Genomic DNA, 14,311 nt, shown 5'->3' on the forward strand with positions numbered 1-14,311 from the left:
ATTTTAAATATAGCAGTGTGTAGATGACCTTCCCAAACTCCGTAACTATCCGTCCGCCCTTCCACCCTGGCACCCAGAAGTTCGTTTTCTAAGTCTATGAGTCTCTTTCTGTTTTGTAAGTTCATTTGTATCATAAAATTGCCGTCTTAATTCACTGCAAAATCAAAAAACTAGGTTTTCCGAAAGATACTCAGCCCATAGTGTCTTTACCTGGTAACGTTTCCTCTCTCCCAGAGTGTGATCATGGTGGTTTTTGCTGAGGACAAGAGCAGAGAAGACCAGCTGAGGCACTGGAAATATTGGCACTCACGGCAGCACACGGCAAAACAAAGGTGTATTGACATAGGTAAGGAGCCCCGGAGCTCGCTTCCATTCCCAGAGGCGCTCGAGTCCAGACTTTTCTAAATCCAGTTATTTTTGGCAGTGATCAGCTTCCTGCCGAACGCATTTGAATTTTTCTGCCAGCCACTGCTCCCTTCCAAACCCTGTCCTTGGCCTCCTGGAATCGGTGCTCTTAACGTTACTTCCTTCATGAGGACAGGTGCCCCGTGCAGAGGCTTCCCACGTGACGCCGGGGCCCGGAGCTGCGGAGCCTGGCTCACAGAAGAGCGTCTTGCTTTGCAGCCTACAGATTCTTTTTGAGGGATGATGCTTTAAGACATTCTGAAGTTTTTGGAGATAATTGTAAGGTGGAGGTAAAGAACCAACAAGTAAAAGAAAATACTGCTCTTGTGCAGTAACACATACTATCTTCGCTAGTTGCACGCTGAGCTGCATTGCAAGTCTCTTCTGTCTGTAAATACACCCAAAGATTCATCATCACTCGCGGTACAACAGCAGACCCACACATGTCGTATTTTGTCAAGTAGCTTAGTGAAAACCCTGTTCTTGAAGTGAGCATGACCTTCATGTGAAACCACTGTCTAGGTCACAGAACAGCTCTTAATCTTTGAGTTACTTCTTTTCTTTGCCTTTGGAAGTGTTCATGTTCTCTTTCAGAAGTATAAAAAGAATCAAGTTCCAGTCTTGATTCTCTGGACTAGTTCTGTGGCCTTGGGACAGTTATTTAAACCTTTTAGACCTAAATGTCCTAATTTTGACAGAATGGGATAAAATTAAATACATCTAAGCTTGCCTCTGTGAAAAAGATTCTGTGATTCTTTTTCTACCTTCTTTGAACTTCTTTCAACCCAACAAAATATTAATTTAAATTATCCAACAATGATTATATGAAAAGCTGAACCTTACAGTGAACTGTATAATCTCATTGTATAATAACTGTATAATCTCACGTTGGAAACTGGAAATCATGACTTCTCTCTCTCATCCCTCACCCAGCTGACTACAAAGAAAGCTTCAATACCATTAGCAACATTGAGGAGATCGCTTATAATGCCATTTCTTTCACTTGGGACATTAACGATGAAGCAAAGGTAGGTTACCAGCTCCTGCAGGAGTGGGAGGGGCCTAGTGATTTCACAGCTGTTTTTTTTCTTTTGTGTGTGCAGTTTTTCTCGTTTTCACTCCTTTGCTATGGAGGAGGGAGACCAGGCGGGGCTAGGAAGGCAGGTCACAGCCGTGGTCCTGAGGGGCTTGGAGCAGGACGGGACTCCAGGAGAATAAACAGTCCCCTCCTTGACCTGTCCCTGCGTCCTGTAGCCAGCTGGGTCTCACTTTCTGCCTTTTCATTAGTGCACATTTTCTGGAAGCACAGCATCTTCCCAGATGTTCTAAAACCATCCCTCTCCCCTTTCTGTTCTTTCTTCCTCCCCAAAATACAGTCTTGGTGGACCCTCCGTGTCCTGGGTAGCAGGGCCCTGGCAGGGCTGGCAGCCACCACCCGGCTTCAGTTTGGACTCCTCAGCCTGGGCATTGCTTCCTCCTTTGTGAAGTGGAGTTAATCCATTTCTGCTTCCTCCTCCAGGCATGTTGTAAGGGTTGTCGGAACAGGGCTATGAAGCTGGGGGAGTTTCTATAGGTTGTCATCAGCAGGTTCTGTCTCATGTTGATGCCTTGTGAAGGCAACTTGGTTAATTACGGTTCTTCTCTCTTGGGCTTTGACAAGTGAAGAACTGCCTCTAATTCAGATGGTCATTTGGAAGTTTTAGTACCTTTTGTGAAAAACTAAGTATATTTTAAAATGATTCCTGCCCTTCCCACAGCCTTCTTTTCTTTTAGTATAAAATATTAATCATTACTCATTGCAAAAGACCCTGACGTTGGGAAAGATTGAAGGCAGGTGGAGAAGGGGACGACAGAGGATGAGATGGTTGGATGGTATCATGAACTCGATGGACGTGAGTTTGAGCAAGCTTTGGAAGATGTTGACGGACAGGGAAGCCTGACGTGCTACAGTCCATGGGGTTGCAAAGTGTCGGATGTGACTGAGCATCTGAACTGAACAGTGTTCCACTATTTCTTTTCATTGCTTTAAAGTTTGGGAGCTCAGGTAACACAGTGGAAACATGAATTTTGGGGCAGTTGTTAACGTAAGATTGATCTTAATATTTGTGGCAGTAGTAAGAATACTTTTCTCTATCAAGGTCCACCTTTGAAGTTATCCTCACCTTCCTGTTTTTTCTCAACTTCTCTTTTATTTATTCAACAAGACTTTAGCAGTTGCGGAGTAAGACACTACAGTAAGTACTAAATATCATAGAGTTTAATTTTTCCCACCCTATTGCTTGTAAAAAATCCTCTGACTGGATTCTTGAGACCCGTTTTAAGTTTGTACTACAATTGCTTTCCTTTCTTATTGTCTAAAGTAAAGGTGCGTCTTAAGAGTGCAGGGTATAGTCAGTGGGGTCCCCCAGTCTGTTAGGAAGCTTAAGTTCTTGTAGATGCCCCAAGGTTTTCCCGCTGACCACCTCCAGCCTGTGCAAACGTCTTTAGGCTGCTTATCCCAGAGTTTGGAACAAACACTGCAGAGAAGCTAGTAGAAGGGAAAATGAACTTTCCACTTTATATAGTTGTTGCAGTTATTCTGAAATGAGATGCCATAATAGGGCTCGGTGTGCAGGCAGCCTATGGGAAGAGTGGGCCCTGTGCCCCTGCCCACCCACCCCCGGGTGCTTCTGTCCTTGAACCAGGGAAGTCCGTCCTGATCACGAAGGACTGTGAGGAAATTGCGAAGGAGCTGATCAAGCATCCCTAAGTCCTGAACTCACTTTTCTGACTTATCTGTGATCTCGGGTTGGTCCCTTGATTCACTGACTCAGTTTCCCCCCCACCCCATTCCCCTTGGAGAATGAAAACCTCGCGGTGGCCAGCTCGTTGGGGTGTCATCGGGACTCAGCAGGCGCTTGTCGGGGTGCAGGGAGATCTTGATGGAAAGGCCCTGCGTGTGGGCAGGGCGGCTTGTTTGTTCGCTATGTCACTCTTCAGGGTGGGAGTAATGAAAGCCCAGCTGACGGGTGGGGATAATGGCTGGTTTCATTCTGAAGGCCTTCAGCATGTTTGTATTAAAGAGAAGTATTGTCAGAGGCATGTCCCTAAGTAGTCTTAATAGTGTTGTTAATTGATGTAGGTAAATTCAGTTTCATTTCCCCTTCCAGACCCCTGCGCGGACTTGATTTTTTTCAGCCTTTGCCAGCTCCTGGATGGTGCTGGTGTCGTTTCTTAATGAGGCTGCTGCCTTTTGAAGCGGTATCAGGCATCAGTTTCAAGCGTTTGTTGGAATGAAGTCTGTAGATGTTTTGCTTCCCCTGGCCAAGTTAATATTTTCTGTCTTTACACTTGAAGTAATGGATGCCCCAGGGTAACTAGCGTGAACAGATGGACATGCAGACTTCTGTACAGGTGGCTTTTTTTGAACTTCAGTTTCTGAAATCATCCCACTTTCTTGTTCTGATTTGGGATGCATGTTTGTTGCTTCTTAATTCCAGTTCATTCTCCCCAACAAACATAGGGTTTCTTGGAGACATGTGGCATTCCTTTCTCCCCTGACTTTTTTTAAAAAAGATACCTAACATATACCCTTTTTGCCACGCCAGGAGGAGTAAGACCAGAGTTCTAGCCCAGGGTCAACATGAGCATCTTCTCTGTAGATTCCACTGCTCTTCAGGGATGATTGCTTTTAGGACTCATCCGGTTTTATCTTGAGCACCTTGGCTTAGGTTCTAGTTTGGGGAAAGCCCTGTCTAAGCTAGACTCATCTTCTCCTGTCCCTGTCCATACTTCGCTTACCAATGTAAGCATGTACTTGCTGTTACCATGGAAATGCAAAGAAATTATGAAATTTATATTTAAACAAAGTTTATTAGACTTCAGAACATCAGGGGAAAAGGAAGTTGCTTGGAAAAGCAGAAATGTCTTAGAAACAAGCCCCCGTGGCAGCCCTGGTCTCTCCTGTGTCTAGACCCAGTTCGTTCATTTTTCTGTACTCCACACAAAGTTAGGTCTGTTTAGGTAGCCATGCATCTTCTCAAGAGTCAGGAGAACCCAGACAAATTAAAGTTTGTCTGGCATTCACACTTCATTGAGAAATGACTTCATCAGATTTCTTCCTTCCTGATTTATGACTGAGATCATATGCTTGAGGTAATTTTGGTAGGGAGAAGAGGTTCCCTGCAAAACATTAAAACAGGGCGCTCTGGTGGAGTTTAGAATTTGTCAGGTAGGAGGGCAGTGGTCCCTGGAGGATTAGGAGATTGCTGCAGGGGTCGCGGGGAGATGTAAAGGAATGTGGGAGGAAGATAAACACAGACTTGGGCTCTGTAAAGATTTCATCCAAAGCCAACTGTGCCCCTTGCCCCTAGTTCCAAGAATTCATAACTTTATCCTCCAAATATCCAGCCACCTGCTGTGCCCATGGCCCAGTGCTCCATCCTGGCTGAAAACACTGGTGGTGTAGTTCAGGTGTATTGGGGTTAAATGGGCTTTTGTGGCCTGAGATCCTAAATATAGCATCATGTTTCTAAGGAAATGAAACTTCACCAATGAACTTTGGAGACACAGATAACTTATTGGCTGGGGTTATCTGTTCTGCACCAATTTCCGTGTTTCCAGTCAAGTGAGTCGTTCTGGATAGCCTTCATGTCCTGGAACAAGGTTTAATTTTTTTGCTTGGACTATAGATCTAGGAGTTTATAAGAGCATTGAGATTTGGATAGTGATACGAAGTAAGGGCCTCTCAAAGCCCGAAGATCTAAAATAAATAGAGGAAAAAAGAAGTTAGGGGGAGAGAATTAACTTGTCTAAGTATCAGTTTTAGGCCCGGCACTGTGCTGAGGGGCCTTCCCTGTGTTGGCACCTAGCGGGCATTGCCACCTGCCCAGTACCCAGAAAAAGGCGCTCATTCCTCCAGGTGGGAAGACGTTTGCTGCTTGTCATCCAGGTGAGATCACCCAAGGAGGCAGGCATCTACACCTTGAAATGGACAGGAAGTGGTCCTGGCAGGGGGAGACATCTAAAAGTGTCAACCCTAATTATTAATAGAGAGGCGTTATGGATTCACTAATACAGATTGCCTTGGTAAGTAGAGCACTTTTGCTACAAGGAAACAGTTTATACTGATTGTTGGATGCGTGGTGTCTGCCTCCAGAGGAGTGGAAATTATAAACCAAAAATCCCCCGTATGGAATTAAGTGACACAGGACAGCCAGTTCTGAGGGAGCCTGGCGTCCAGCGGAGCCCCACTGGCAGGAAGGGGTCGTGCTGGTGAGACAGGACATACTTGGGTTATAGTTAACTGGACAGTGTAGGAAGTGGGAAGGAACACAGGAGCCACTGCAAACAGAGCTCAGGGTTGCTTTGATCGTCTATATGTGCTCTGAGCTCCTGGGTATGGAGCATACCTTTTAAAGATGTGATGAAACTCCAGGGAGGTGGACTATCTCACATGTTTTTTTCCAGAGGTGACTTCTAAAGCCTTACTGCCAGGTGGGTTGGGGTGCAGCTGCCGATCACACAATTTCACCTTCTAAACGCTAACAGTGAAGAGTTTGCCATCAGACACACACCTCAGCTCCTGCTGGAGTGAGCACCGTCAGAGGAGGAGTAGGTGTGGAGTTCGGGTTTCTTTCTTGGATTTTGCCTTCATGGCTGAAAACCACCCGAAGACTCGGAAGAGTCCGTCCTGTGGGCCATGCTTCCTGATGTCTTCATCGGACCCGCAGGAGGAGGCGCTCGGGGTCGGGTGGGAGGAGGGCTCTCACGGGCGGATGGAGCTGTGCCTGCCTCTCCTCGTAGCAGGATCTCATCTCTGGGAGGGGGGTGGTCAGAGCCTGTTTCAACATGCCATTCGTCTCCTCCTGGTTCAGTTCCCTTGCCCGGTTCACCTTCGGGGCAGGGCCGGGGCCCGCAGATAAGAGACAGGACCAGATCGGAGCATCCTCTCCCTCGTGGGAGAGCGCTGTGTGCTTTGAATTCTAATGTGCCAGCTCTCAGGAGAAACGCCAAGGCGTTCTGCTGGGTTGTCCTTCTGAGCTGAATGTATTCTGTGTCACCGAGAGGCTCATGTTATGAAGTAAAGAGGACTGAAGTGGAGCACAGAGCCCCCCAGGAGCACCGAGAGCCTGGGTTGGGCTGGAGCACGGAGGTCTTTCCCTTTGTGCCCTGTCTCAGCAGAGGGCTACAGCATTCCTGCCGCGGGATGACAGAGGGGTGGACCCGTGCTGGTGACTTGAACTTAAGGCTTTCTGTGTGTGCTTGTGGGATGCAGGTTTATGAGTGTAATAACAGTTTGTTGTTTCATCTAAGCATAATATTTGGAATTCATCATGAGAGTAGTCTTTAGTTTGTTTGGACTGAGCCTACTGCTTGCATTTAGAGGGATTCCATCCTGGTGAGGCACCCAGCAAGCGCTCCAGTAAAAGAAGGTGTTGCCACCCCTGGTTGCATTAAGCATGGGGCAGGTTTGGTTTGTTTCTCAACTTGAAATTTCCAGTGTGAATGGGCGGGAGGCGGGAGAGGTGAGTCAGATGTCTTACTTGCGATTGCAATTAAGTGTAGGCAGGAGATTTCAAACAAGTGTATCTTCCCTGGCCTAAATACTGGAGGAAGCCAGGAAGCATTGTTACTTTTTAAATGAAGGTACGAGACTTAAGGAGTCTAGCCAGATGCGGGCTGGACTCTCTGAGCATCCTGCCTTTAGACCCTAGAGGAACCAAGGGAGCCTAGGGGCTTCTGAGCTGACCCTCCTTCTACTCCATGCAGTTGGAAAGTACTGGTTTATTAAAGTGAAAGATAAAAAATGTTGGTCCCAGAAGGTCACTCTCCACTACAGGGAATGAATAGTCTTTGAGCTGTGGTTTGATCAGAACTGAAAGTGATGAGAAATTTTTCCGGAATGGAAATGTGTGGGGAATGCCTTTCACTAGCTGATACGGGATGAATTCTTGACTTTGCAGTTGGAAAGCTGACTCTGAAGAGACCGCCCTGGGTCTGACTACGAGGGAGGTTTCTCTTTTTAGAGCGAGGGTTGTTGGGCTTGGGCTGCAAGCGTTTCACGTGTTATCCTAGTGTCTAGGCAGGAGGTCAGCCCCGTGGTGAGACCAAATGCGCCGATTCCCGGTGGGCCTTCCGAACCTGCAGGTAACAAAAGCACATGTTCATCGCCGCACACGCCTGCGGGTGAGGGCCAGGCCGTGATGGTTTTGGTTGGACGAGGGAGACACTTGGCAGCTGAAGAAAGCCTCGGTTTGGTAGTGAAACCTGCCTCTTGTGAAACGGGTTTGAGGCACCGTGTCAGCCGCTATGAAAAAGTGCTGTCACTTGAACTTGTTTTTCCGTCTCTCTGGAGCGAGGCGGGTCAGAGTTTCCCCCTCCCTCCGCCCTGCCGCGGTCACGATCTGTGAACTTGTCTCTCGAGCTTTCTTCTCTGACACTTGTCACCTTAACCCACCTGCTCCTGGGTCCTTCCTGGAAATTCCATCTCAAGTGGTATTCTGAGTCTGTCACTTCAGCCAGAGAGGATTGACTCTGCCTGGACATTATTAGTCGTAACTGAATTTACCTGGAATAGAGATTTGGGGGCAGTGTAGGACATGGGAGTTAAGGTTTTCTTTTTTTTTATAAGGCAGGTCTTCTTCATGCGAGACTCCAAATCTGCTAGTAAATATAAGTGGACTCTATATTAATTACCCAGTTAGGCACTTTTTCTTTAGCTTTTTAAAGAAAAGTTCCAATGTCTAATTCTAGATTTTGACTGGAAGTCAGCTTGCTGGCCAAGCCTGCCCTGCCCTTGTGGCCATCTGCTTCCGGTCCTGAGCTCTGTACTAGAGATGCTGGCTTGTGGTCCGTGTTTGCCTTGCTTCACACCTGCATCCAGATCGTCGCATTTCAAACAATCATTCTGTTTATTTGGGACAATAGGTGCCCAGCCTCTGTTTCTGCCAAGTGTCCTTAGGTTCACCAGCCCCTGCTTGTAGGATGTGACAGAGGGAAGACGGCCCGCCGGTGCCTCCAGGAAGCTTCTCTGTCTGTCCTTCTCTTTCTTTGTCTTTGGGACTTTTCCCAGCTCTCTGCAATCTGTTGCAGAGACCAAAGCTGACATGTGGGCGGCGTGGGAAGGCAGCGCTGTGGCTGCAGTTGGGGCGATGACTAGACCCTTGTGTTGTCTTTGGGGAGACGCCCCACGTTGCTGGCAGAAGATTGCAAGTCAGTGCTTTGCTCTCCCCACACCCCTCCCCTCACCGCCCAGCCTTCCTGTTCTTTCTCTCCTCTCCTGATGGCCATCTGATCGTCTGAGAAAGAACACACACACAACTGGTCGCACGTTTGCAGGCTCTTGTTTCATGCTGATGTTAATTCTGTAGTGGGACTTTTTACTCCCCACATGTCATCAGCATAGTGGGGAGGTGTGACTTTCCTGGGATTAGCTGATGAATCAGTGGTGGAGCGGGACTCTGCGTCTCGGGCTGTGACTCAGCCTCTGAGACCTTCTGGGGTGTAATTAATTAATTAGGCCTGTGCATCGGGAGTAAGCAGGGGAGCAACTAGGCTCCTGCAGAACTAAGATAATCAGAATTTGTTGGGTTTGGGTTTCCCACCGGCTCCCCCACCCAGTTGTGGGAGAGGGAATGTTGAAGATTAAGTGTCTGCTGTAGAATACTCAATAGATGTTCCTGTCTGATTAGACTTGGACTTTGATTCCTTCCTTTAAACCGTTTCCTACTCCATTGGTTTCAGCTGGCGTAACTTCCCTATACACATATTGGAAAACTGGGGATTTTGTTATCTTGAAGTAGTGCTGTTAGATTTGGGGTGAGAATAAACCTATGTTGTTGATCTCACGTTGTAATTTAATTTGTCAGGAGGTTTCTAACTAAGAAAAGCGACGTAGAAATATTTTCAAGTGATTTTTTTTTTTGACTGATATGGAAATGTGTTAAATGAAAGCTTGTTCTAGGATTCCTGCTTTCAACTTAGCAGATCAGTTACATCCCAGGAATGAGATTATGAATATGATCTCTTTGACTAAGTTGAATTTAATACTAGAATGAGTTAAAGCAGTAATGACTCCTAGAGGCAGCTGGGACAATACCCACAAGGGCTGCCACTGCCTAGTGGGGCCGAGGCATCAGCTAAGTCTCATGAGTTAACAGGAAGTCACATGGAAATTGGGCATAGAAGCCCTGTTTGATTTGGAATATAGGAACCTTTGATTTCATGCCCCCTGATCAAAAAAGAACCTTCTGCTCGCAGCCCCTTGAGGGTCACTCTTTCCCCTGTTTTTCTGCTGCAACACACAGTTTTCCATTAGGAACTTCTTCAGGCTTTCTGTGTTCATTGTGTCCTTGTGATTTCAAGAGCACAGATTTGTGCAGGAGGCGTAGGTCTTGGCTCTGGCTTTGTCATCTGTGTCCCGTGTGTCTTTTACTGCCTGACTCTTCAGAGCCTGAGCCACAACTGGATGCTGTGTCTCTCTTGAGTTAAGGTGTTGAGTAGCCAGATTCTGAGCCAGGTGATGCTCATGTTCAAGGTAAATGTTTCTGGGGAGCGCAACGAGGAGAAGTGCATTCTTGGGATATAAGACATTTTTTGGTTATCAGCTTTCTGAAGCATCTTCCATAGTTAAATCAGCCCATTTTTCTCTTTTTCTTTTCCTTCTTCTATTAGAAGTCTTCTCTTTTCTTGCGTGTATTTACCAGGCAGTTAGAACTCCATTGCACTGTCTGAATGTGCACTTAATTCACAGTGACCCACATGGAATTCTGATCAGGCATGCTCTCAGCCCAGCAGGCTGATGCTTTTCCAAAATTCTTACTGTGTACAGTCTTAACTTCAAAGATGAAAGCACCATTCTCCCTTGACAAATTGTTTATGTTATTATCAATCCCTTTAACTCATTTCTAACAGCCTTCTAGGAAATTCTATGCAAGGTAGTTAATCTGTTGCTACTGTGTGGACGGTGTGGTCCATTCATTCAGCAAATTATTCCTTGTGCTTTTCTCTCTAGGATCACTCCGAGGGAGTGAAAAACAGTGCAAGCAGAAAGCCTGTCCTCAAAAGAGGGGACAACTCTCTATGTGATGTACAGGTCATAAGTGAGGTTTAAAAAATGCTCCCAAGGTTTCCAGGTTAAGGGCGTCCCTTCAGCTAAGGGAGGCGAAGGCTTTATGAAAGAGACAGCACCAGGCACTGTGCTTTGAGAGATGGCGGCTGCGGAGTGTTTGTGCAAAGGCCATCTGATGGGACCTTTCTTCTCCCTTATTCCTGCCCCCAGAGTAGCTCCTGTGAATTTCAGAGGCACCTGCAACGGCTCAGTCTGCAGAGGTGCTCTGATGTATTATAGCACGGGAAGCAGCCCCAGGACTTAGCTGCTGCGATGCTCGAATCTTGTAAGAAAGTCGTAGACGTTACCACCCTGTCAGTACGACACGAAGCTCCGTGTGAGGGGATCACATGCCTAATTATCACACCCCACTGTTAGGTACCTGCAGTTGCTGTAAAGGAAAGATGTCACTGTACTTAATACTTTAAAGTGTAAAAGCAAATCAGTACAGTAGACAGTCACCTCACAGCTCAATTTGTGGGTTTACCCCTGCCCTAGAACTTAACCGTATCTGTCCCTCTCTGTGTATGATTGAGCCTCGAAATTCCATGATTTTTTTCCAGATTGAGGGGTATATGTAGTCATTCATTTTATGGTTATCTAATATCCAGTGTGTATGAAAGACCGCTTGATGTCCTGGATTCAAAAGATGACCTCAGTGTTCACCTGTGCTTGGAAAAAAGATGTGAATGTGAATGTGAACTTGGGCAACAAGTTACCTAACCTTGCAAAGTCTCATCTGTGCACTGGGGGCAGAAGAGAGCCAGTTTCAGAGGTTGTTTTGAGGGCCAGAGTGAGCTACATTGTCAGAGTACAGCAAATGTAACTCACATATCATAGCAGCATGTAGTTTTGTTTGGCTGGACTTTAGGAATCTGGGGGTCATCCATTCAGTGAATGCTTTTTTTTCTTATTGGCCAGGCACTGCCAGGATGCTTTGGGAGTGTAAAGCTGAGTGGAACATGGCCCAGTTCTCAGGAAATTCAGAATTTAGTGGAGATGGTTGCTACTTTAGTATGTGCAGTCATAGAAGTAAACCCAAAAGAGTAGAACTTATGAAGATGAGAGAAGGTTCCCTTAGGCGACGCTTGAGTGAGTCCTAAAGATCAGTTAGGAATGAGCCAAGTGTTCAGAGCCCAGAATGAGCCTGTGACTGTGATGTGAGTGAGTGCAGAGCTCAAATCAGAACCTGACACCCAAGGCGAGTGAGGGGTAGGGTGAGGAGGTGAGTCCAGACCCTGAAGGCCCTTGGACGTCACCCTTTAAGCAAGGTGTCTCAAACCCTTGGGGGCTATGGACTGAGGAGATCAGGGTTGGAGTTTCTTTGCATTTTTAATTCAGTGATAAGACTTTAAATTCACAGGTATACTCTGGTGGCCAGTTGCTGCCAGGAGGTTTCATCGCTAGTGTTTGTGCTTAGATATTAAGTTAGAGCCAGACACAGGCCAGGTGAGTCCCTGGGGGCACTGTGTGGTCAAACATTATGCATTCAGCTGTTTGAATAGAGTAGTTATGTCTCAGACTAGGATTGGATATGTTCTTAGGGGGCAAGGAACTTTTTTTTCTCTATCAAAAAGGATGCATGTATTATTCATGTTTGAGAAACATGCTGTAGGTGGTAGGAAACACAGCTGGACAGGGGGGTTGCATCACAGGCAGCTTTTGACTGCTGAGGAATTTAGTCTATCACATAGGCAGAGGTGAGTGATTGAATGCCATTGAGTAAGAATAAATGATTAAGGTTCTGTAGTGATTCTGGTGTTCGGTGGTTGCCTAATGTCAGGGAAGCAGGCTGTCTCTTCATTTCCTGATTTGTGTCCATTTTATTGTTTAGACAGTCCTCTCCTAGGGATTGGAAGAAAGTGGGTTAATTTATGTAAATTTACATTAGCTTTTTTTTTTTGGTTGTGTGTAGACAAAAACACAGGGCAGGGCACTGTTACATGTATTTAAAGTTTTGTTAGGATTTGAAACTTGTTAAAATTTGGAGCTAATAGGTGGATTTTGTATCTACCTATGTTTTTTCTGTCTCTTATTAACAGTTTTTAATTCAGCACCAGTTAGGAGAAACGCAAAAAATATACTAAACACTGGGAAAAAAATTTTTTTTAATGGATCACACATAATCCCTGCCATCAAGGGGCTTACAGCAGCAGTCCCTGGGCCCTCTGGCAGCAGGGGCCAGTTCCGAGGGTTTTCCACGGATAGGGTGATTCAGGCACATGACACTTACTATGCACGTTCTCTCTATTGTGATTACATCAGCTCCATCTCAGATCGTCGAGCAGTAGGGGACCATTGGCTTATAGCGCTCACAGGGTGACAGAGTGACAAGGGATTCGGTAGAGGTGGCCTGTTTGGTGCTCTTGTCCCTTCCTTTCCATGACCTCAATGATGGGTGCAGAGGCCCTTGGCCTGAAAAAGGCCCCAGGGGTCCAGGGAGGCTACTTAACTACCATGTGATAGATACTAAAATGGAGCTGCGATTCTCTGGGGGCAGCTGGGGAAACGCATCTCAGAGAAGCCCTTTCAGTTGTTACTAGGTCTTTAGTCATAAGAGAGATGTCAGTAGAGAATGAAATAAAGGTTATCATAAATTGAGTGAGTGAAAGTCGTTCAATCGTGTCCGACTCTTTGCAACCCCATGGACTATACAGTCCATGGAATTCTCCAGGCCAGAATACTGGAGTGGGTAGCCTTTCCCTTCTCCAGGGGCTCTTCCCAGCCCAGGGATCAAACCTAGGTCTCCTGCATTGCAGGTGGATTCTTTACCAGCTGAGCCACAAAAATAAGACCCCCCGCCCCCCTGCCAAAGTGTGCATAAAAAGTCCTGTGAAGGAGGTGCGGAACTAGAATAGTGTGGAGCTGGCATACTGGAGGCCTTGAGAACTCAGGTCCGTTCCTTCAAGCTTTTTCTCTAAGCTCTTAGTTGTCCCCGTCACCGAGGTGACGTCACGTGGCTCACCTCTCACCTCTCACTTATGAGCGTTGCTTTGATACTTTATCATAATGTAAAAATTGGAGCCCTTAAAATGAAAAGTTTATTCCTTAAAAAAAAAGTTTAATTAAGAAAACTTGATCCAAGCTGTCATAAGGGTGGTTCAGAATGTTCTCACTGAATCTAAAGGTTCACATTTTGAAATTTTTCTTTCCTCTCATTGAGAAAACCATACTATGAAAGTCAGAGGAAATGATTTTCACCAGCGTAGCAGCAATGTCATTGTCATACGATAGTGGGTAAAATTTCACCTAAATCAGTGGGGAAAAAATTGAAACTATATTATCTGGCTCTCAGTTTCTTTCCTTGTATGTGAAGAGTAATATGGAGTGAGTATGACTGTTGTGGTAGATTTTGGATAAGAAACAGCCTTTTTGTTTATGAAAATTAACCTATTATACATATTTAAGTTAGTCTCATCACTCAGCTTTTGACTAAACTGCTTATAATTTTTGTAACTTTCGCCTTATGAATTCTAATTACTTTGTTAGTGCTTTCTTTCTGTGAATTAGGTAGATGAACAATATTTCTAGAACTTCTCCCTACAAATGAAATTCACTTGTTTCAGCTCACACATCTGACTACTCCCTTTAGACTAGAGAGTCAGCAAGTTTTCTGGAATTATGTCTCACTTGGTGGTATAGATGATGAAGCTCCCGAAGAGCAGGCGAGTTGGGAGTTCATAAAATCTGTTCTCAGCCGCACTCTGTCCACCTGCTGGAACGTGTAGTGCTGACCGCAGCTGTCTTCTGAGCACACTGGTTCCCTCTTCCTCCCTCCTCTCTTTCTTTCATCTGAGGGCTGGCTGTGGGCACGGC

At 45.9% G+C, this 14,311-nt stretch overlaps 1 protein-coding gene across 3 annotated transcripts in view; it reads left to right on the forward strand.

The window, feature by feature from the left end:
- The window catches only part of GRHL1 (grainyhead like transcription factor 1), a 53,059-nt gene that overhangs the window by 11,984 nt on the left and 26,764 nt on the right, over positions 1-14,311 (forward strand). For all 3 annotated transcript variants that reach the window (XM_061154803.1, XM_061154804.1, XM_061154805.1), the window contains exons 7-8: positions 235-346; positions 1,339-1,433. In XM_061154803.1, coding sequence (XP_061010786.1) covers positions 235-346; positions 1,339-1,433 — 207 coding nt within the window. The remainder of the gene's footprint in view (positions 1-234; positions 347-1,338; positions 1,434-14,311) is intronic.

Source organism: Dama dama, chromosome 11 (assembly GCF_033118175.1).
Source record: "Dama dama isolate Ldn47 chromosome 11, ASM3311817v1, whole genome shotgun sequence".
NCBI lineage: Eukaryota > Metazoa > Chordata > Mammalia > Artiodactyla > Cervidae > Dama > Dama dama.